Source organism: Eleutherodactylus coqui, chromosome 11 (genome assembly GCF_035609145.1).
Source record: "Eleutherodactylus coqui strain aEleCoq1 chromosome 11, aEleCoq1.hap1, whole genome shotgun sequence".
Lineage (NCBI taxonomy): Eukaryota > Metazoa > Chordata > Amphibia > Anura > Eleutherodactylidae > Eleutherodactylus > Eleutherodactylus coqui.
The window spans coordinates 74,942,029-74,965,460 of record NC_089847.1 but is presented as its reverse complement, the minus strand read 5'-3'; the positions used below and the strand labels follow the sequence as shown (position 1 = coordinate 74,965,460).

Here is a 23,432-nt window from a genome sequence, read left to right as displayed (position 1 = left end):
GCACAACAGTCGGTGAACTGGCAGCTGGAAGTGCTGTTGCAGTGTCCTGAGGGTGGCAGCATCTGTGGTGGACTTTCTGAAATGTCCAAACATGCAACACACCTTGCTGAACAGCTTAGACAAATTGGGGTAGTTTTTAAGAAAGCATTGAACCACCAGATTGAACACATGGGCCAGGCATGGCACGTGTGGTAGTCTGCCAAGCTGCAGAGCCACCACCGGGTTACACCCATCGTCACACACGACCATACCTGGTTGGAGGTTCAGCGGCGAAAGCCACAGATCTGTCTGCTCCGTCAAACCCTGTAACATCTCTTTGGCAGTATACGTCTTGTCACCTAAGCTCGGGAGTTTCAGCATGGCCTGTTGACGCTTCCCCACGGCAGTGGTGCAGTGCCTCGAGCTACCGACTGAAGGTGACATGCTCACAGCTGGTAATTGAGAGGTGGGGGGGGGGGGGGGGGTGTAGGAGGTGGCATAATAAGCTGGAGAAACCATGACCGAGGTAGGACCCGCAATCCTTGGTGTGCGTAGCACATGAACGGACCCAGGGTCAGACTTGGTCCCAGCCTCCACCAGGTTAACCCAATGTGCCGTCAGGGAGATGTAGTGTCCCTGCCTGCCAGCACTTGTCCACGTGTCTGTGGTTAAGTGGACCTTCCCAGTAACCGCGTTGGTGAGGGCACGGTTGATATTCCGTGACACGTGCTGGTGTAGGGCGGGGACGACACAGCGGGAAAAATAGTGGGGACTGGGGACCGAGTAGCAAGGGATGGCCACCATGAGGTTGCGGAAAGCTTCAGTTTCTACCAGCCTATATTGCAGCATCTCCAGGCTCAGCAGTTTGGAGATATGCACATTTAGCGTTTATGCATGCAGGTGGGTGGCTGCATATTTGCGCTTGCGCTCTAATGTTTATGTTATAGACAGCTGAACGCTGCACTGGGACACATTGGTGGAGGCAGTGGAGGACCGTGCAGGTGAAGGGGTGGGTGCAGGGTGGGAGACGCTCGTGCCTGCATCCTGGGAGAGGAATTGCATCTCAGTGCCAGCATGTGACACAGGAAGAGGCAGTGGTGTGTCCCACAGGTGGTGAATGGCCTTTGTTCCACCTCATCTGTCGTCCGCGCTCTCATTAAAAAACCTCCAGACCTTCGAACACCTAGCCCTCTGCATGGGAGCTTGCCGCGAGGAGGTGCTGTGGGGAACAGTTGAGGGATTATTTGCTCTGGCCCTGCTTCTCCCTCTGGCCACCCCACTGCCTCTTCCAACCTGTTCTGGTGCTGCACTTGCCTCCCACTCTGAAGTGCTGTCTTCAGTAGGCTTACCAACCCAGGTCGGGTCAGTCACCTCATCATCCACCAGCTCTTCCTCTGAATCCTCAGTCTGCTCATCCCTCAGACTTACTGCCCTAACAACAACCTCACTGACAGACAACTGTGTCTCATCTTCATCATCAACAAATACTTCTTGAGACACTACTTGGAAGTCCCCACCTTCATAACCCTGAGACTGTGAAAGGTCCAAATTTTGGGCATTGGTCACGACAAACTCCTCAGGTGGCTCATGAACCGTTGTTTGCGACTCAGGGAAGGGACCTGAGAACAGTTCCTGTGAATATGCCTGTTCTGAATCTCTCCTTTTCCTGGAGTGACTAGGCTGGGAGGAAGAAGGATCAGCATGAGGATTCACAGGTCCAGTCCCTTGGCTAGTGTGGGTGGACTGCGTAGAAGACTGGGTGGTGGATAAATTACTGGACGTGTTATCCGCTATCCACGTCATCACCTGATCACACTGCTGTAGTTTTAATAATGGTGTATCACGCGGACCTGCAAATTGTGAGATAAAGCTATGGAGCGTAGACATGCAGCGTTCTACTTCTCCCGCAGCAGCAGGCACTGTTTCACCCCACCAAGGACCTCGGCCTCTGCCCACCCCCTCATTTGAATGCCCACATCCTCGTCCTCAAACCTTACCCCTAGTGTTGATCATGTTGTATAATGCACTGCATCAAAATGCTACACAAACTGCAAGGTATTTTGTGTATGCTTTAAGCCAAAAATAGACAGTGTAAAATGTGTACAGTCTTGTTATATAGTGTGGATCGACAGGACACACACTAAGGTATTTGCATACACTATAGCAAAAAATAGACAGTGAAAAATGAGTACAGTCTTGTTATATAGTGCGGATGGACAGGATACACACTAAGGGTATTTTATGTACGCTTTAAGCCAAAAATAGACAGCATAAAATGTGTACAGTCTTGTTATTTAGTGCAGATCGAGAGGACACACACTAAGGGTATTTTACGTATGCTTTAGCAAAAAGTAGACAGTGTAAAATGTGTACAGTCTTGTTATAAAGTGTGGATCAACAGGACACACACTTGGGCCTATTATGCAAATGCTTTCAGCCAAAAACAAATAGTCTGTGTACACCAGTAGTATACTGTATAGAATCGGTAACCGGTAATGATATTTGTTTCTACCCTTTTGTTCTTAATTTTTGACTAGACCAGTGAGGACTCCCATCTCTCCAGAGAAACTGCATTGCTATAAAACAAAAACCGACCCAAGGATCATGGAAAGGGATCATGGAGGAGAAAAACAACCACCAAGACCTTCTGTCCTGGGATTCCAAAACTCTGCACTTTAATAAGGGGCCAATTTTGGGGGCTCCTCTCTTCTATGTACACCACTGGGTATAATCCTAATGCAGTGACCTGCAGTACCATTCTTATCCAAAATTGTGCAAAACCAGATGGAGGAACTTCACATCAAAACCATGATATTATATATTACTAATTTTATTTAGAGTTGTATTAGAGAAGTATACTGCTAATACAACCATCTATACAGACTTGTATATAGATTTCTAAAGACAAAAATAACCCAATTTCCTTAGAATAAACATTAGTATACAGGCGTATAATGCTCTTACAACATGGTAGTTATGTTGGTGGTGATACCACACCACTGTCTTATTTTTAAATGTTATTCCTTATAGAGAACTCATGGGCTGATGGCCATTGAATCTTGACTGTCACCAGGGAATTACACTTCCTTCCCAGTTCACCAAAATACCATTATGTTTCTCAGAGAGAGAACTAAGAACTTCCATAATTCCAGTTGCGCTTTCATCAGTTGTCAAGGTAGCCTATAAAAGTACATATATAATTAATAATATTACAATTTTTAATTCTAACTTAGTCACTTTACAAAAATCAGCACATACAATGTGTTCACTCTCATTAGTAATTACCTAAAGGCCCTTTTGGACACAACGATTTTCGCTCAAAAATCGCTCAAAGCTGTCTTTTGACTGATAATTGTTATGTCTAACTGCACTGACATCGTGCAGTTTTCGTTAGGCATGGTGAAAGATCAGTGATCAGTTATCAGGGATTCACAGCGGGATACAGCTGATACTATTGTTTCAGCTGTATCCTGCTCGCTGATGACAGGCTGGGTATAACGAACAGAGTAGTCCAGCTTTGTTCTCCATACCCCGCTCGGAGCGCCCGGCTGTATAACAGCTGGGCGCTGCAAGCGGGGAACAGCTGGATGCAAAAGACAAGCGGGGACACCGCTTTCTCAAAAATAGCAATAATTTATCATTAGTTTCAATTGTGAAAAATGCAACACATATTAAATGATTGCAAAAACCTCTAATCTGGACAGAGCCTACCATTAGAAAATGTTTTTGGAACCTTTTCTAGGATTTTTTTTAATTAACTGTTTCAGGATCAACTACTGTATATACAAATCCTTTTTTTTAATGGACTCCAGGTCCTTAAAAAACACACCATTTAGTCGGCTGCCAAATGGTGGCTTCCTGACTGTTTTCCTAGACAGAAAACAGAAATACTTTACACCATTTCTGTCGTCTTTGTTCTCACATACATAGTGCACTGATAATGTAGTGACCCAGAGTGGATACTACAGCAATTTGCAAGTCACTTTATGCAATCAAGTGGGTATGTACTTTTAAGTGGTCAATAATAAATTAAACTTATGTGTTCATGCAATCTAACCCTTCATGACTTTGCAAAATACACTCTAACCTGCTCTCATACTTGTCAATCACAGCTCAGGGATTAGATAGTCAGATTTCCCCTAGCCTAGGGTTGGTTGTGTAGAAAGGTAGAGAGTGGGCGGAGTTAGACAGTTTAGTGCAGGGGAGCCTGAGATAGAGATTAGGGAGGGACTAGCAAAACATTGTCACTTAGCCTTTCAAGTCCATGCTGAGAGTCTAGTGCAGGGGAGCTTGAGATAGAGACCAGGGAGAAACAAGGAGGCCATCTTAACTCGGAAGCCAGTGCGGTGGGAAGGAGAACAACCAAAGTGTGAGTACTTCAGGAGTGTTAGTAGAGGAGAGAAAGAGAACAAGGGAAACGTTCGGTGAGAAGAAACAGAAGTTAGAGTCAGTGTAAAGAAGCAAACTAGTAATTAGTTAAACGAATTAACCCTTATTAGTCCAAACCAGGTAACTAAATCTATAGTAAATGATGCACATGGACAGGGACAAGGGAACCTCAAACATAAATTCTAAATACTAAGTAAACGGTGTTCTAATAATGTCTTTCATGATCTACTTTAATCCAACGTAATTTCAAATGGTGTAAGTGCTACTAAGAAAATAACATTCTCTCTTAATAAAGTGTTCAATTGTTTTCATAATCCAAGTCTGCTTCCTGGAGTCCTTCCCACCGTTTTATATTTCATTATTTTGCTTGGAATGGGTCCCTACCCGTACACGAGCTGGCGTCACAGTAAACAGCATCTTACTTTGCCCGACTCCGCAGGCAGCAAACAATAAGAACTGCCAATATATTTGCAACTGCAGTAGTACCATTTTCAGACCCTATCTAACACCTTTTCTTAGAGGAGCAGCAGAGCCACTGTGACTACCACCTTAAATTTTCCCTCGCTGCTAAACCTCTCCTAGGCCTTGGGCGCTGCAATAACACTGTTGGTCCTGATGGTCATGTGATCACCAGGATGCCAGTAGTAGAAGGCTTGTGCTGGGTTAGCCCTGAAAGTAACAAAGTGATAATAAACACTTCAACAGGGCCAATATAACCTGAGGCTGGGGAACAGTTATACTTCATAGCAGCCCCTGTTACAGTGAGAAATGTTATATATTTCACCATAACTGGGGCTGCTGCTGCTATATATATTCTGTTTGCAATGTTGCAAGGTAGGAATGCTTTCAAAGGTAGAATTATGAATAGCTTATTTTTGTCACTTAACAAAATGCGAATACAAGTGAATGAACATAAGGTACATCTAAAATCAATCTAACGACGGGCTCACACAAGATTACAGCGTATTATGCATGTGATGCACGTGCGAGTGATACGTAGTAATTCATAGGCAATCAAATAGTTTGCCTTACGCAGTTCCACTCCATTTGCGTGTAGGAATTGCGTAATATGCAAGCACAAAAAAGAACGCAACATGTTCTATCTTGGCATGCATTACACACGAGAGAAACCATTGTTCTCTATGGGCGCGTAATCAATACCACCCAACGCAATTACATTGCGTATGGGGAGCGTATATACGCCCCATTACGAAGTGATGGTGCATGAAATTTGCATGAAAAAAAATCCAGGAAGACTGTGCATGACAGCGTGTGTGAGATATGTTGTTATGCACAGTACAATATCGGGGCCATAAATGGCCATAGGCCAGGTCACTGCTGGAGCCACAGTGGTAAAAATTATGCAGCAATTTACGCTTACAGCCATGTCAGCCTGGTCTAAATCAATTCAATATTTGGTGTAATCACCTTTGCCTTTAAAACTGCATCAATTCTTCTTGGTACACTTGCACACATGTTAACCAGAAAAATCTGTGTGATGTTATAAATACTCTTGTATAAAAACCACAAAACTATTAGGCCCCCTGCACACGGACGGAAATTCTGCAGCGGGATTTCCTGCAGAAATTCCGCCAGTGCCTGCTTGCATAGGATTGGATTGCAAAACACAATACTATGCACACAGACGCGATTTGTCCCCGTGAAAACAAATCGCAGCGTGTTCTATTTCTGTGCGGGTCTCCCAGAGGCCCGCACAGAAATGTCAGTGGTGACGGGCTGGCTCCGCTCTGTGCATGCGCTGGCTGGCCAGCAGCCAGCGCATAGCAGAGACGCCAGGAGTGGGTGAGCCACAGGCTTCTGCAGGGGCACAGGTCCGCATCCCGCTTCGAGAATTCTCGCAGCGAGATCCGACCTGGTCGTCTGCAGGCAGCCTTATAGAAGAGATAACTTTATTGACTAACTAGAAAAATTATAATTGCAAGCTTTCAGAGAACACAGGCCAATCTATCAGACATACAACTAAAGAAAAATACCATAATGTACTAAGCACAAATGAACCTGAAAAACCTAATGAAAATATAATTTTTCACCTCTTTTGTCTTTATACAAGAGTATTTAACATTGCATAAAAAAAATATCCAAAACTCACAGGTTTCGGAGATTTCATTTTAGAAGAACAAATAGTGCTGTGGACTACACTTAACAGAAATCTGAAGATAGGATCCTAAAGTGTGTGTAAACAATAAACATTTATTTACTACAATTAGTAAGGATTGGTCACTCACCCAAAACTTATGTGCTTTACATCATTATGGGGACTATTTATTAATATAGGATTTGGGGTAGATCATGAAACCACTTCATGAAGGTACTAGGGCCGGTCTTGGTACAGAGGGAATAAGAAAGATCCTCCCAGTGCGCAATGAGACAACACTGACACAGGCCTCAAACACATTTATTAAGTGGTTCCGTAGGTGTGCTGAATGCCTGTGGAGAAAATCACGAACGATTGCAGATTTCCTCCACTACAAGTCATGCTTAGAACTTACAACTTGCTGTTCACAATGCCAGACATACAGGGGCGTAGCTAGAGGCTCATGGGCTTGGGTGCAAAAGTTTAGCCTGGGGCCCCCTTACAGACCCCTCCAACCCCCACTCCATTTTACAGCTACTCCTTGTACATCACTTTTAGCTACATTACTGTTTTTTTTAAATGATCCATCATTGGATCATTAGTAGATATGAGTGAGCACCCAAATGCTCGGGTCCTCGTTATTCGAGTCGAGCTTTTCGTAAAATTCCTGAGCTCTACTCAAGTAACGAACCATATTGACTACAATAGGAGACTCGAGCATTTTTTGTATGAGACCCGCCGGGTACCGAGCTTCTTTTTGGTTCGTGTGTGTTCTCTCCCCCCCTCTCTCTCTCTCTCTCTCCCCTTCTCTCTCTCTCCCTCCAAGCCACCCAAAAAAATTGCCGTTGACGTGCGCAGCATCGCAGCGGGGAGGGGCCAAAACTGACACGTTACAGTGGGGAGGGGCAAAAAACTAGGGCGGGGTCAAACACGGCGTGATGCTCACTCGAATAGCGAGCACCATCGAGTATGCTAATACTCGAACGAGCATCAAGCTCAGAAGAGTACGTTTGCTCAACTCTAATCATTAGTAATCAGGGGTTTTAGCAGAGTTTTAAAACATCCAGAACACAAGCCTCAAGGCACGCTTTGCATCCCCAAGAAAGAAAAAAATATTTATATATATATATATATGTATATATATATATATATATATACACACACACACACATACATTGGAGATATCATAATAACAATATTTACAACATCACACGCAACACCCCTCATTCCCTCCCACTCTCCATCACACAGAACATCCCTCGTCCCCCCCAACCACTCCCCATCACACAGAACGCCCCTCATCCCCCCCTCCCCCACTCCCCATCACACAGAATGCCCCTTGTTTCCCCTCCACTCCCCATCACACAGGATGCCCTTCGTTCTCCTTCCTCCTACTCCCCATCACACAGGATTCCCCTCGTTCTCCCCCCCATCAGAGACGGTGTCCCTCTTTCCCCTCCCATCACACAAGATCCCCCTCGTTCTCCCCCCCGATCACACAGGATCCTCCTCGTTCTCCCCACCCCATCACACAGGATCCCCCTCGTTCTCCCCATCACACAGGGTCCCCCTCGTTCTCCCCCCCCCATCACACAGGATCCCCCTTGTTCCCCCCCATCACACAGGGTCCCTCTCTTCCCCCATCCCCCATCACACAGAGTCCCGCTCGTTCTCCCCTTCCCTTCATCACACAGGATCCCCCTCGTTCTCTCCCCCCATTACACAGGGTCTCCCTCGTTCTCTCCCCCCTCCATCCCACAGGGTCCCCCCCGTTGCCTCCCCCCTCTCATAACACAGGATCCCCCTCGTTCTCTCCCCCCTCCATCACACAGGGTCCCCTCCTCGTTCTCTCCCCCCTCCCCCCATGACACAGGGAGCCCCCTCATTCTCCCCCCATCACACAGGGTCCCCCTCCTCATTCTCTCCCCCCTCCATTACACTGGGCCCCCCCCCTGTTCTCTCCCCTCTCCATCACACAGGGTCCCCTCCCCCCCGTTCTCTTCCCCCTCCATCACACAGGGTCCCCCCCATCACATAGGTCCCGCTCACTGACCACAGTTACTTTCACTAATGTCTCTGCGTGGGCCGGCAGCTTCTCCTGCACACCGGCGCTTCCTTTCAGACCTCCTCTGAGACTCCTCCCTTATCTGGTTCTGCACTGTGATCATCAGAGGGGAGGAGTCTGAGCAGAGGTCTGGGAGGAAGCGCCGATGTGCAGAAGAAGCTGCCGGCCCGCGCAGAGACATTAGTGAAAGTAATGCGGTCAGTGTGTGAAAGGAAGGCCCCCTGGGCCCCCGGGGGCTCAGGGGCTGGGTCGCAATGGCGACCCCAGCAAGCCCTATATGTATACCTATGCATAAACGCCTACTTCACCTCTCTCAACGCTTCATTATTCAATAGTCTAAAACAACTCTTTGACACTTTTGACTCCCTCCTTATCCCTAAAGTGCAGCTGCCTATGACTCAGTGTTGAAGACCTAGTCACATATTTCAAAGAGAAAATTGACAACACCTGCAGGAAATAATCTCCCAGTCCCCGATTAGCTTTGTTCACCTCCTCTCCCGCATCTCCTTTAGGCCTCTTTCACACGGGCGGCCACGATATCGCAGCCGTGCTCTGTGCGATATTGCTGTATTTTCATGCGGCGATATCTTGATTTTGTGGCGCTACAAAGTTGCACGACTTTGTAGCGCTCTTCTACCAGGATTTGTGGGAGGGCTTGAAATATAAACCCTACCCCAAAAATTAGTCCTGGCTGCATTAAAAAAAACAATACAATACATCACCTAACAGGCACTGTCCACTCCACTGAACTCCGGCACTTATTTGCTGTCTTCAGCCAGTGTTTCCTAGTCAGGAGTTTCAAAAACCCCACCTCCAGGAAGCGCTAGCTTTGATTGCTTCTCGAGCGCCGTGGCTTAGCCAATCACTGCAGCGCTCGAAGAACCAATCACAGTCATTCCCCATGTAATGCAAAACTAAACAAAGGATGTATCAAAATGTCTAAAACAAAATGAGGAACCAATACCTGTGTTTTATTTTAGTGTAAATGTACTCATTTTAAAAATGAACAACTATAAATTTAACTATAGCTTTTTACCCCCAAATTAAAAAAAAAAAAAGAAAACACAAAAAAATTCAGTGAAAAAAATATATTAGCCCCTTAACACTCCAGGGTGTACATTTACGTCCTGCAGCTTTGGGGTATGTATGAAGTGAGATCGCAAGGAAACCTCTCTTCATACAGCACGGGTGTCAGCTGTTTATTATAGATGACACCCGTGGACAATAGCTGCAATCAGCCGCGTGGCTGATCAGTGCTATTAACCCTTTAAATGCCCTGAACGATGCTCTGGGGTCCTGTACGCCACTGTTCGCGATACATTTGATGCAGCCTAAAATTCTGAATGATGATTAGAGATGAGCGAGCGCACTCGTCCGAGCTTGATGCTCGTTCGAGTATTAGGGTGTTCGAGATGCTCGTTACTCGAGACGAGCACCACGCGATGTTCGAGTTACTTTCACTTTCGTCTCTGAGACATTAGCGCGCTTTTCTGGCCAATAGAAAGACATGGAAGGCATTACAACTTCCTCCTGTGACATTCCAGCCCTATCCCACCCCCCTGCAGTGAGTGGCTGAGGAGATCAGATGACACCCGAGTATTAAAATCTGCCCAGCTCGCGGCTCGCCACAGATGCATTCTGACAGAGATCAGGGACAGTGCTGCTGATGCTGCTGCTGCTATAGGGAGAGCGTTAGGAGTTATATTAGGCTTCAAGAACCCCAACCTTCCTTCTTAGGACCACATCTGACCGTGTGCAGTACTGTTGAGGCTGCTGTGAGCAGTGTTGCACATTTTTTTTGTTGTATATCGGGCGTGCAGAGCATTGCGTCCTCAGTATGCAGTCATTGTACAGAGTATAGGGCCAGTACTGGTGAGGCAGGGACAGTGGTACAGGGAAAGAGATATACAGGCTATATAGGCAGTGTGCTTTTTCAAAATTTGGGGAAAAATAGTATATTTGGGCTGCCTGTGACCGTCTTCAGTGTACTGCGTGTCTGCTGGGGGTAGTAGTCCTAATTAATACGCAGCTAAGCGTTACAGCAGGCTTGACTGCTTCTGCGCTGTGAATTCCACTAACTGAGTCATACGCACCTACGTCACAGTGCAGGCGTGCGCAAAATTGTTTGCTGGCTCTGCTGTCTCCGTTACATCACCGCCATCATCCCGCCAGAGGGAAACAGTATACATAATATACGCTGCCTACAGTATCTGTCTGCTGTACCAGCTCTGCATTTAAAAAAATAGAAGCTAAATACTTAGGGCTTACTAGTGGCCTTTGGCCACTTGACTGCTTCTGCGCTGTGAATTCCACCAGCTGAGTCATACGCACCTACGTCACAGTGCAGGCGTGCGCAAAATTGTTTGCTGGCTCTGCTGTCTCCGTTACATCACCGCCATCATCCCGCCAGAGGGAAACAGTATACATAATATACGCTGCCTACAGTATCTGTCTGCTGTACCAGCTCTGCATTTAAAAAAATAGAAGCTAAATACTTAGGGCTTACTAGTGGCCTTTGGCCACTTGACTGCTTCTGCGCTGTGAATTCCACCAGCTGAGTCATACGCACCTACGTCACAGTGCAGGCGTGCGCAAAATTTTTTGCTGGCTCTGCTGTCTCTGTTACATCACCGCCGTCATCCCGCCAGAGGGAAACAGTATATATAATATACGCTGCCTACAGTATCTGTCTGCTGTACCAGCTCTGCATTAAAAAAAATTGCAGCTAAATACTTAGGGCCTACTAGTGGCCTTTGGCCACTTGACTGCTTCTGCGCTGTGAATTCCAGTAGCTGAGTCATACGCACCTACGTCACAGTGCAGGCGTGCGCAAAATTGTTTGCTGGCTCTGCTGTCTCCATTACATCACAGCCGTCATCCCGCCAGAGGGAAACAGTATACATAATATACGCTGCCTACAGTATCTGTCTGCTGTACCAGCTCTGCATTTAAAAAAATAGAAGCTAAATACTTAGGGCCTACGAGTGGCCTTTGGCCACTTGACTGCTTCTGCGCTGTGAATTCCACTAGCTGAGTTATACGCACCTACGTCACAGTGCAGGCGTGCGCAAAATTCTTTCCTGGCTCTGCTGTGCGTTCCGTAAGTGAAGTCAGCCTCCAACCACAGGCCAATAAGCAGCACATTTAATTACAGCGTTCTGTTTCTGCTCTACTCGTAATACACCATGCTGAGGGGTAGGGGTAGGCCTAGAGGACATGGACGCGGAGGCCCAAGTCAGGGTGTGGTCACAGGCCGAGCTCCTGATCCAGGTGTATCGCAGCCAACTGCTGCGGGATTAGGAGAGAGGCAAATTTCAGGGGTCCCCAGATTCATCTCACAATTAATGGGTCCACGCGGTAGACCTTTATTAGAAAATGAGCAGTGTGAGCACGTCCTCTCATGGATGGCAGAAAGTGCATCCAGCAATCTATCGACCACACAGACTTCTACGCCGTCCACTGCTGCAACTCTGAATCCTCTGGCTGCTGCTCCTCCTTCCTCCCAGCCTCCTCACTCCATTACAATGACACATTCTGAGGAGCAGGCAGACTCCCAGGAACTATTCTCGGGCCCCTGCCCAGAATGGGCAGCAATGGTTCCTCTCCCACCGCAGGAGTTTGTCGTGACCGATGCCCAACCTTTGGAAAGTTCCCGGGGTCCAGGGGATGAGGCTGGGGACTTCTGGCAACTGTCTCAAGAGCTTTCAGTGGGTGAGGAGGACAATGACGATGAGACACAGTTGTCTATCACTCAGGTAGTAGTAATTGCAGTAAGTCCGAGGGAGGAGTGCACAGAGGATTCGGAGGAAGAGCAGCTGGACGATGAGGTGACTGACCCCACCTGGTTTGCTAAGCCTACTGAGGACAGGTCTTCAGAGGGGGAGGCAAGTGCAGCAGCAGGGCAGGTTGGAAGAGGCAATGCGGTGGCCAGGGGTAGAGACAGGGCCAGACCGAATAATCCACCAACTGTTTCCCAAAGCGCCCCCTCGCACCATGCCACCCTGCAGAGGCCGAGGTGCTCAAAGGTCTGGCAGTTTTTCACTGAGAGTGCAGACGACCGACGAACTGTGGTGAGCAAGGTTTGTCGCGCCAAGATCTGCCGGGGAGCCACCACCACCAGCCTCACCACCACCAGCATGCGCAGGCATATGATGGCCAAGCACCCCACAAGCTGGGACGAAGGCCGTTCACCACCTCCGGTTTGCACCGCTGCCTCTCCCCCTGTGCCCCAACCTGCCACTGAGATCCAACTCCCATCTCAGGACACAGGCACTACCGTCTCCCGGCCTGCACCCACACGCTCACCTCCGCTGTCCTCGGCCCCATCCAGCAATGTCTCTCAGTGCAGTGTCCAGCCGTCGCTAGCGCAACTGTTTGAGCGCAAGCGCAAGTACGCCGCCACGCAGCCACACGCTAAAGCGTTAAACGTGCACATAGCCAAATTGATCAGCCTGGAGATGCTGCCGTATAGGGTTGTGGAAACGGAGGCTTTCAAAAACATGATGGCGGCGGCGGCCCCGCGCTACTCGGTTCCCAGTCGCCACTACTTTTCCCGATGTGCCGTCCCAGCCCTGCACGACCACGTCTCCCGCAACATTGTACGCGCCCTCACCAACGCGGTTACTGCCAAGGTCCACTTAACAATGGACACGTGGACAAGCACAGGCGGGCAGGGCCACTATATCTCCCTGACGGCACATTGGGTGAATTTAGTGGAGGCTCGGACCGAGTCAGAGCCGGGGAACGCTCACGTCCTACCCACCCCCAGAATTGCGGGCCCCAGCTCGGTGCTGGTATCTGCAGCGGTGTATGCTTCCTCCACTAAACCACCCTCCTCCTCCTCCTCCTACGCAACCTCTGTCTCGCAATCAAGATGTGTCAGCAGCAGCACGTCACCACCAGTCGGTGTCGCGCGGGGTGGCAGCACAGCAGTGGGCAAGCGCCAGCAGGCCGTGCTGAAACTACTCAGCTTAGGAGAGAAGAGGCACATGGCCCATGAACTGCTGCAGGGTCTGACAGAGCAGACCGACCGCTGGCTTTCGCCGCTGAGCCTCCAACCGGGCATGGTCGTGTGTGACAACGGCCGTAACCTGGTGGCGGCTCTGCAGCTCAGCAGCCTCACGCACGTGCCATGCCTGGCCCACGTCTTTAATTTGGTGGTTCAGTGGTTTCTGAAAAGCTACCCACGCTTGTCAGACCTGCTCGGAAAGGTGCGCCGGCTCAGCGCACATTTCCGCTAGTCCAAGAAGGACACTGCCACTCTGCGGACCCTGCAACATTGGTTTAATCTGCCAGTGCACCGACTGCTGTGCGACGTGCCCACTCGGTGGAACTCTACACTCCACATGTTGGCCAGGCTCTATGAGCAGCGTAGAGCTATAGTGGAATACCAACTCCAACATGGGCGGCATAGTGGGAGTCAGCCTCCTCAATTCTTTACAGAAGAGTGGGCCTGGTTGGCAGACATCTGCCAGGTCCTTGGAAACTTTGAGGAGTCTACCCAGATGCTGAGCGGTGATGCTGCAATCATTAGCATCACCATTCCTCTGCTATGCCTCTTGAGAAGTTCCCTGCAAAGCATAAAGGCAGACGCTTTGCGCTCGGAAACGGAGGTGGGGGAAGACAGTATGTCGCTGGATAGTCAGAGCACCCTCATGTCTATATCTCAGCGTGTTTTGGAGGAGGATGAGGAGGAGGGCGAGGAGCATGAGGAGGAGGGGGAAGAGACAGCTTGGCCCACTGCTGAGGGTACCCATGCTGCTTGCCTGTCATCCTTTCAGCGTGTATGGCCTGAGGAGGAGGAGAAGGATCCTGAAAGTGATCTTCCTAGTGAGGACAGCAATGTGTTGCGTACAGATACCCTGGCACACATGGCGCACTTCATGTTAGGATGCCTTTCTCGTGACCCTCGCGTTACACGCATTCTGGCCACTATGGATTACTGGGTGTACACACTGCTCGACCCACGGTATAAGGAGAACCTTTTCACTCTCATACCCGAAGAGGAAAGGGGTTCGAGAGTGATGCTATACCACAGGACCCTGGCGGACAAACTGATGGTAAAATTCCCATCCGACAGCGCTAGTGGCAGAAGGCACAGTTCCGAGGGCCAGGTAGCAGGGGAGGCGCGGAGATCAGGCAGCATGTACAGCGCAGGCAGGGGAACACTCTCCAAGGCCTTTGCCAGCTTTATGGCTCCCCAGCAAGACTGTGTCACCGCTCCCCAGTCAAGGCTGAGTCGGCGGGAGCACTGTAAAAGGATGGTGAGGGAGTACGTAGCCGATCGCACGACCATCCTCCGTGACGCCTCTGCCCCCTACAACTACTGGGTGTCGAAGCTGGACACATGGCTTGAACTCGCGCTGTATGCCCTGGAGGTGCTTGCTTGTCCTGCGGCTAGCGTCTTGTCAGAGGGGGTGTTTAGTGCGGCTGGGGGAATCATCACGGATAAGCGTACCCGCCTGTCAACCGACAGTGCCGACAGGCTTACACTAATAAAGATGAACAAAGCCTGGATTTCCCCAGACTTCTCTTCTCCACCAGCGGACAGCAGCGGTACCTAAACAATACGAAGGCTGCACCAGCGGATGGAAGCATCGTTCTCTATCACCATCAAAAACAGGGACCTTTTAGCTTCATCAATCTGTGTATTATATTCATCCTCCTCCTCCTGCTCCTCCTCCTGAAACCTCACGTAATCACGCCGAACGGGCAATTTTTCTTAGGCCCACAAGGCTCAGTCATTTGACTTTAGTAAACAATGTTTATACGTTTCAATTCCCAATTAAAGCGTTGAAACTTTCACCTGAACCAATTTTTATTTTAACTGGGCTGCCTCCAGGCCTAGGTACAAATTAAGCCACATTAACCAAAGCGATTAATGGGTTTCACCTGCCCTCTTGGTTGGGCATGGGCAATTTTTCTGAGGTACATTAGTACTGTTGGTACACCAGTATTTTGGGGCCCTCGCCTACAGTGTAATCCTAGTAATTTTTATGGGCTTCGCCTACACTCATGGTACAGCAAGGTGTGTGGGGTTGGCCTACACTTTTGCTACATAAATGTAACTGGGGCCTTGTCTATACTGCAACTACTGAAATGTGCAAGAGACTGTTATCTCCCTAAACTGCTGCAACGGGAATGTTACTGTGGCCTGTCTTGACTGCTACTACTACTGAAATGGAACTAATACTGTGCTCCCCCTATACTGCTGCTTCGGAATTGTTACTGGGGCCTGTCTTGACTGCTACTACTACTGAAATGGAACTAATACTGTGCTCCCCCTATACTGCTGCTAGTGATATGTTACTGGGGCCTGTCTAGACTGCTACTACTACTGAAATGGAACTAATACTGTGCTCCCCCTATACTGCTGCTTCGGAATTGTTACTGGGGCCTGTCTGGACTGCTACTACTACTGAAATGGAACTAATACTGTGCTCCCCCTATACTGCTGCTAGTGATATGTTACTGGGGCCTGTCTCTAATGCTACCGCTGAAATGTTACTAATTCTGGGCTCTACCTATTACGCTGCTAATGCTATGTCACTGGGGTGTGGAAACGGAGGCTTCCCAAAGACATGATGGTGGCGAGGCCATTTCCCACCAACGCAGTTACTGTTAAGGTGCATATAACCATGGACACGTGGAGAGGACACATAGTGCCTCAAAAACATCCCCCTCCTCCTCCAACAATGAAAACATTCTTGGCAAATACCTTTGCATAGGTCCGTCTGGTGGCAGTCCAAGAATTTCACCTTTACCGACACAACAAGAGAGCCCCCCCACCATGGCCCACTTAATCCTGGCCGCATTCTGAAAACCAACTAAATAAAACCGCGCTACTAGGTCCGCAGTCGCCACCACATTCCCACCAACGCGGTTACTGTTAAAGGGGTTGTCCCGCGAAAGCAAGTGGGTCTATACACTTCTGTATGGCCATATTAATGCACTTTGTAATGTACATTGTGCATTAATTATGAGCCATACAGAAGTTATTAGAAGTTATTCACTTACCTGTTCCGTTGCTGGCGTCCTCGTCTCCATGGTGCCGTCTAATTTTCAGCGTCTAATCGCTAGATTAGACGCGCTCGCGCAGTCCGGGTCTTCTTCTTTTCTGAATGGGGCCGCTCGTGCCGGAGAGCGGCTCCGTGTATCTCCGCCCCGTCACGTGCCGATTCCAGCCAATCAGGAGGCTGGAATCGGCAATGGACCGCACAGAAGAGCTGCGGTCCACCGAGGAAGAAGATCCCGGCGGCCATCTTCAACCGGTAAGTAAGAGGTCACAGGAGCGCGGGGATTCAGGTAAGCGCTGTGCGGATTTTTTTTTAGGTCCCTGCATTGGGTTTGTCTCGCGCCGAACGGGGGGGCTGTTGAAAAAAAACAAAACCAGTTTCGGCGCGTTTCAACCCCTTTAAGGTACATATTACCACTCTGACTGGGGCATGCACTGAGGGCCGAAGCACACCTGTATTGTATCTGACGTTAGCTCTGCTGAGCAGGGCACTGCAATGGGATACATTAATGTACCGCCGAAGCCCACCTGCATTTAATGTGATGTTAGCTTTGCTGTCCAGGGCACTGCAATGGGATATATTTATGTACCGCCGGTGGCTTCCTGGGACCCACCCATGCTGTCGGTCCACACGGAGTTGTGACTGCCTGTGTCTACTTATAAAGAACCCCAGTCTGGGGCATGCAGTGTGGGCCGAAGCCCACCTGCATTAAACCTGACGTTACCTCAGCTGTGATGGGCAATGCAATGGGATATATTTATGTACCGCCGGTGGGTTCCAGGGAGCCACGCATGCCGTGGGTCCACAGGGACTTCACATTAGGGAGTTGTACTTGCCAGTGTCTATGTATTAAAAACCCCAGTCAGACTGGGGCATGCAGTGTGGGCCGAAGACCACCTGCATTTAATCGGACGTTACCTCAGCTGTGATGGGCAATGCAATGGGATATATTTATGTACCGCCGGTGGCTTCCTGGAACCCACCCATGCTGTCGGTCCACACGGAGTTGTAACTGCATGTGTCTACTTCTAAAGAACCCCAGTCTAACTGGGGCATGCAGTGTGGGCCGAAGCCCACCTGCATTAAACCTGACGTTACCTCAGCTGTGATGGGCAATGCAATGGGATATATTTATGTACCGCCGGTGGGTTCCAGGGAGCCACCCATGCCGAAGCCCACCTGCATTAAACCTGACGTTACCTCAGCTATGATGGGCAATGCAATGGGATATATTTATGTACCACCGGTGGGTTCCAGGGAGCCACCCACGCCGTGGGTCCACAGGGTCTTCACATTAGGGAGTTGTACCTGCCAGTGTCTATGTATTAAAAACCCCGGTCAGACTGGGGCATGCAGTGTGGGCCGAAGACCACCTGCATTTAATCGGTCGTTACCTCAGCTGTGATGGGCAATGCAATGGGATATATTTATGTACCGCCAGTGGCTTCCTGGGACCCACCCATGCTGTCGGTCCACACGGAGTTGTAACTGCATGTGTCTACTTCTAAAGAACCCCAGTCTGACTGGGGCATGCAGTGTGGGGCGAAGCCCACCTGCATTAAACCTGACGTTACCTCAGCTGTGATGGGCAATGCAATGGGATATATTTATGTACCACCGGTGGGTTCCAGGGAGCCACCCATGCCGTGGGTCCACAGGGACTTCACATTATGGAGTTGTACCTGCCAGTGTCTATGTATTAAAAACCCCAGTCAGACTGGGGCATGCAGTGTGGGCCGAAGACCACCTGCATTTAATCGGACGTTAGGGAGCCACCCATGCTGTGGGTGCACACGGAATTCCCATTGCGGAGTTGTACCTGCCTGTGACTATTTATAAAAAACCCCGGTCTGACTGGGGCATGCAGTCACCTTGACAGAATGAATAGTGTGTGGCACATGGGTTCCCCATTGCTATGCCCACGTGTGCAGCTCCTCATGGAGGTGGCACAGGATTGGATTTCTCATTGCTTCTGTATAGCATTGTGGGCTATCACCCCACCCCTTTTAAAGAGGGTCGCTGCCTGGCTGTGCCAACCCTCTGCAGTGTGTGTCTCCGGTTCCTCCTCATGGCAGACGCACTTATAAATAGACATGAGGGTGGTGTGGCTATGAGGCCAGCGTGTGGCATGAGTGCAGCTGAAGGCTGCGCAGGGACACCTTGGTGTGCGCTGTGGACACTGGGTCGTGCAGGGGGGGGGGGAGGGGTTGGGCAGCATGTTAACCCAGGAGAAGTGGCAGCGGAGTGTCATGCAGGCAGTGATTGTGCTTTGTTGGAGGTAGTGTGGTGCTTAGCTAAGGTATGCCTTGCTAATGAGGGTTTTTCAGAAGTTAAAATTGTTGGGAGGGGGGCCCACTCTTGCCGCTATTGTGGCTTAATAGTGGGACCTGGGAACTTGAGATGCAGCCCAACATGTAGCCCCTCGCCTGCCCTATCCGTTTCTGTGTCGTTCCCATCACTTTCTTGAATTGCCCAGATTTTCACAAATGAAAACCTTAGCGAGCATCGGCGATATACAAAAATGCTCGAGTTGCCCATTGACTTCAATGGGGTTCGTTAGTGGAAACGAACCCTCGAGCATCGCGAAAAGTTCATCTCGAGTAACGAGCACCCGAGCATTTTGGTGCTCGCTCATCTCTAATGATGATCATTCAATGTAAACAGAAGCTGTTCAGTACTGAACGAGTGCTGTTAAAGTGAATGGAGTGGGGCAGAGGGGAGAGCGAGGAGTGAAATCTCCTCGAGCTGCCTTGCTGTGAGCCAACGATACTCGCTCCTGTGCCACAGCACGAGAGCGAGTACATGCAGCGACAAGGGTTGGGCATAGTCTGCCCGACTGTCGTGCCATGTAAATGGGGCTTTACTGTGGAATGAGTGGACGATACCTAAGCTAATTAGATCCTAGGATTAACAATACTTTGTACACAATATGAAATGATTCAGGGAAAAACAGGATCGATAGTGCAGTACAAAAATCAGTCCTGTTAAACAGAAAAGAAAATCCTGTAACACACAGTTTGTCTTCAAAGGGATAAAGCCCTACTTACACGCAAATATGATCGCTCAAAATTTGTTCAAAAGATACTCTGATTGACAGTTTGAGCGATCATTTTGCATAAGCTACTAATGGGCACTAATGCATACTAATTGTTGTCTCAGCCTGAGGGCTCTTTCCCACGAGTGGATATACAAAGAATAGGTTTTAAGTAAAAACAGTTATGCGCTCGTGGAAAGAGCAAAATGGGGGTAAGTCAAATGTAAATGCTGTCCCTCCCGCAAGAAACGGAAAGCATAAATAAAAGTATAAAATGGCACTTACTCCGAAGGAGGGGGGTGTATAAAACAAGAAGCCCCCTCCTCTGTGTGCCGACTCCTCAAGGTTCTCTCTGTCGTCAATGGAAGTCGCAGGAACCAAGTTGATTAATCCAGTTTTAATATAATAAAAACAGGTTTACAGAAAGGCAACGCGTTTCGGTGCAATATGCACCTTTTTCAAGCCTATTAAAACATATACTGACAGCCAGATTAACTCACATTTATATATGTCAGGATAACATTTTACTTCTGTGTGCAGCGCCATATTCTGGGTGGAGCTACGTAATCCGGAGGGGAGGAGTCTGTGATGATAGGTAGGTTTGTACCACGTGTTCCGTTGGGTGATGTGGCCGTATAGGCCGGAAGTGTTACGTGGCGTTTGTGTGCTTCTAACTTTCATTTTCGTGTGGCGTGGTCACGTGAATCCGGCGTGCCACGTCAACACGAAGGGATTACAGTCAAGGGACTTGGTGACGCGATCACGCTGCTAGTGCGTGTCGCGTCGTTCTGAAGGAATCTATGTAGAGATGGCGCCGGCACGTCTGATGTACGTGCCCCATCATCACGGAGGGTCCTTGGTCCTGTGACCTGATGACGCAACCACGCTGTCAGAGCGTGCTGCGTCATTCTCAAAGGACCTGTATGTCGATGTTGCCGGCACGTCAAGCGAACGCGCCGCGCGTGATGGGAGCCATGTGATTGGAGGTTGCAGTTACGCAATCTCGGCGTCATGCGTTACTATGGTAAGCAGTACGTGGGTTACTTCCCCTGCCTGTTACGTCCCCTACACGTCACATGAATGTTAAATGTGCTCATATTGTTAATGCATTATCTGTCAATAAGCAGCCTGGGTAGTAAACATGTATAACAAATGTGTTTACAATAAATATGTATAACAATAAATATAAAAATGTATAACAGATATTTTTACCATGAATACGTATCATATACAAACAAAACGCATGGTAATTTAGATGAAAGAATACATCACTGAAGCTGTATCATTCTTGTTCAAATTAATGCATTAAAGGAAAACAAAAAATCTGAAGAAAGCCACGTTTTTGTTGTCACATTCATAAAACCAATCACTATACACCTATACTACTCCGTAAATAAATAGAGACTTATCGGTCATTAAAAACGCATATAATCATCAGGTGTGTGTCGTTTATCTGATTACATCTTATCGTACGTAATTGTTCGTAGATAAATAGGAGTGGCAGTAGTATAGGTGTATAGTGATTGGTTTTATGAATGTGACAACAAAAACGTGGCTTTCTTCAGATTTTTTGTTTTCCTTTAATGCATTAATTTGAACAAGAATGATACAGCTTCACTGATGTATTCTTTCATCTAAATTACCATGCGTTTTGTTTGTATATGATACGTATTCATGGTAAAAATATCTGTTATACATTTTTATATTTATTGTTATACATATTTATTGTAAACACATTTGTTATACATGTTTACTACCCAGGCTGCTTATTGACAGATAATGCATTAACAATATGAGCACATTTAACATTCATGTGACGTGTAGGGGACGTAACAGGCAGGGGAAGTAACCCACGTACTGCTTACCATAGTAACGCATGACGCCGAGATTGCGTAACTGCAACCTCCAATCACATGGCTCCCATCACGCGCGGCGCGTTCGCTTGACGTGCCGGCAACATCGACATACAGGTCCTTTGAGAATGACGCAGCACGCTCTGACAGCGTGGTTGCGTCATCAGGTCACAGGACCAAGGACCCTCCGTGATGATGGGGCACGTACATCAGACGTGCCGGCGCCATCTCTACATAGATTCCTTCAGAACGACGCGACATGCACTAACAGCGTGATCGCGTCACCAAGTCCCTTGACTGTAATCCCTTCGTGTTGACGTGGCACGCCGGATTCACGTGACCACGCCACACGAAAATGAAAGTTAGAAGCACACAAACGCCACGTAACACTTCCGGCCTATACGGCCACATCACCCAACGGAACACGTGGTACAAACCTACCTATCATCACAGACTCCTCCCCTCCGGATTACGTAGCTCCACCCAGAATATGGCGCTGCACACAGAAGTAAAATGTTATCCTGACATATATAAATGTGAGTTAATCTGGCTGTCAGTATATGTTTTAATAGGCTTGAAAAAGGTGCATATTGCACCGAAACGCGTTGCCTTTCTGTAAACCTGTTTTTATTATATTAAAACTGGATTAATCAACTTGGTTCCTGCGACTTCCATTGACGACAGAGAGAACCTTGAGGAGTCGGCACACAGAGGAGGGGGCTTCTTGTTTTATACACCCCCCTCCTTCGGAGTAAGTGCCATTTTATACTTTTATTTATGCTTTCCGTTTCTTGCGGGAGGGACAGCATTTACATTTGACTTACCCCCATTTTGCTCTTTCCACGAGCGCATAACTGTTTTTACTTAAAACCTATTCTTTGTTTCTTCCTTGGGGGTACACTCTCCTGGTGAGAGTCCCCCCTTTTTTATTGTTATTGCAGCTCTCCTCCTACAAGGAGGATTAGAGAGAAGCACATTGGGGAACCCACTTTATATCCATTTGGCGCTGTCTGAACCATTGTTTGCAACGAGTGGATATACGGCGTTTTTACGTTTTCACGCCTGCTCCATATAAGCGCCCGAATGGGCGTTTTTCTGCCATCACGGACAGCATTTTCTTGTGCATTCACATGACTACGAGCATCGTTTTTAGCGAAAAAATACTTTGCACCTGGGAAAGCCCTCGCTCTGCCAAAATCCTCGGGATGCCTTCCAGTGCCTATGTAGAGGCACCTGTAAGCTTTTCGCAGCATTGGACATTGCAAAAATGCTTCCCCCTCCTTTCTCTTTCCCTGCTCCCATAGGAATCTATAAGCCTGTCAGCGTATATTGGTCAAAAGATAGTTTCAAAACTATCTTTTTTTGCCACTGCATATATGCCGGACGTATTTCGGCCGCTTATGTTCCATCTTTCAGCCCATGTGAACGAATGCATTGAGAACCAATGCTTCACATGGGTACCGTATATGTGCCCAGGTGTGAAAACGTGGCATATATGCGCTCATGGGAATGAAGCCTGAGACTGTGAGCAATGTCAGTTAGCTAGTCAAAGTATTTTTTAGCCAACAGGCCTGTTGAGTTCTAATTGTGTCCCTAATGGTGGCACACCTACAATGTAATTTGGAGGTCGACCTCACTTACAGTTGCGTTGCACGGAAGTTATTGCTATTCCCTTCCCAGGTGTGTCCTGGGCCAGGAGCCCAACTCTAACACAGTTCCCTTGGTTCTTTATTGCAGTCCAGATGCCTCTGCCTCACTGAGATGGGGATGTAGTTCTGACTCTCTCTCCCTTTTGGTTACAGGCAGATGGCCATCTCCGGTCACTGTCCTCTTTCAGCAGCTGTGCTCTGCTGTTGAGCAGCGAGAAATTGACCTTTTTTATGTGCTTCCCTCATCCAACCATTAAGCGTTCTTTGACATGCTCTGTTCTGCTGTGCCAAAATTTGCCACAATCTTTTGAACACACAATAATATAGCACAAATTTTGATGCATTTTCTGTTC

The 23,432-nt window shown here is 48.3% G+C and overlaps 1 protein-coding gene across 2 annotated transcripts in view; it reads right to left on the bottom strand.

Annotated features, from left to right (window-relative positions):
* Positions 1-2,786: 2,786 nt before the first annotated feature.
* LOC136581938 (C-signal-like) overlaps positions 2,787-23,432 on the bottom strand; it is an 80,542-nt gene continuing 59,896 nt past the window's right edge. For both annotated transcript variants that reach the window (XM_066582630.1, XM_066582632.1), the window contains exon 6: positions 2,787-3,159. In XM_066582630.1, coding sequence (XP_066438727.1) covers positions 3,046-3,159 — 114 coding nt within the window. In that variant the 3' untranslated portion in view covers positions 2,787-3,045. The remainder of the gene's footprint in view (positions 3,160-23,432) is intronic.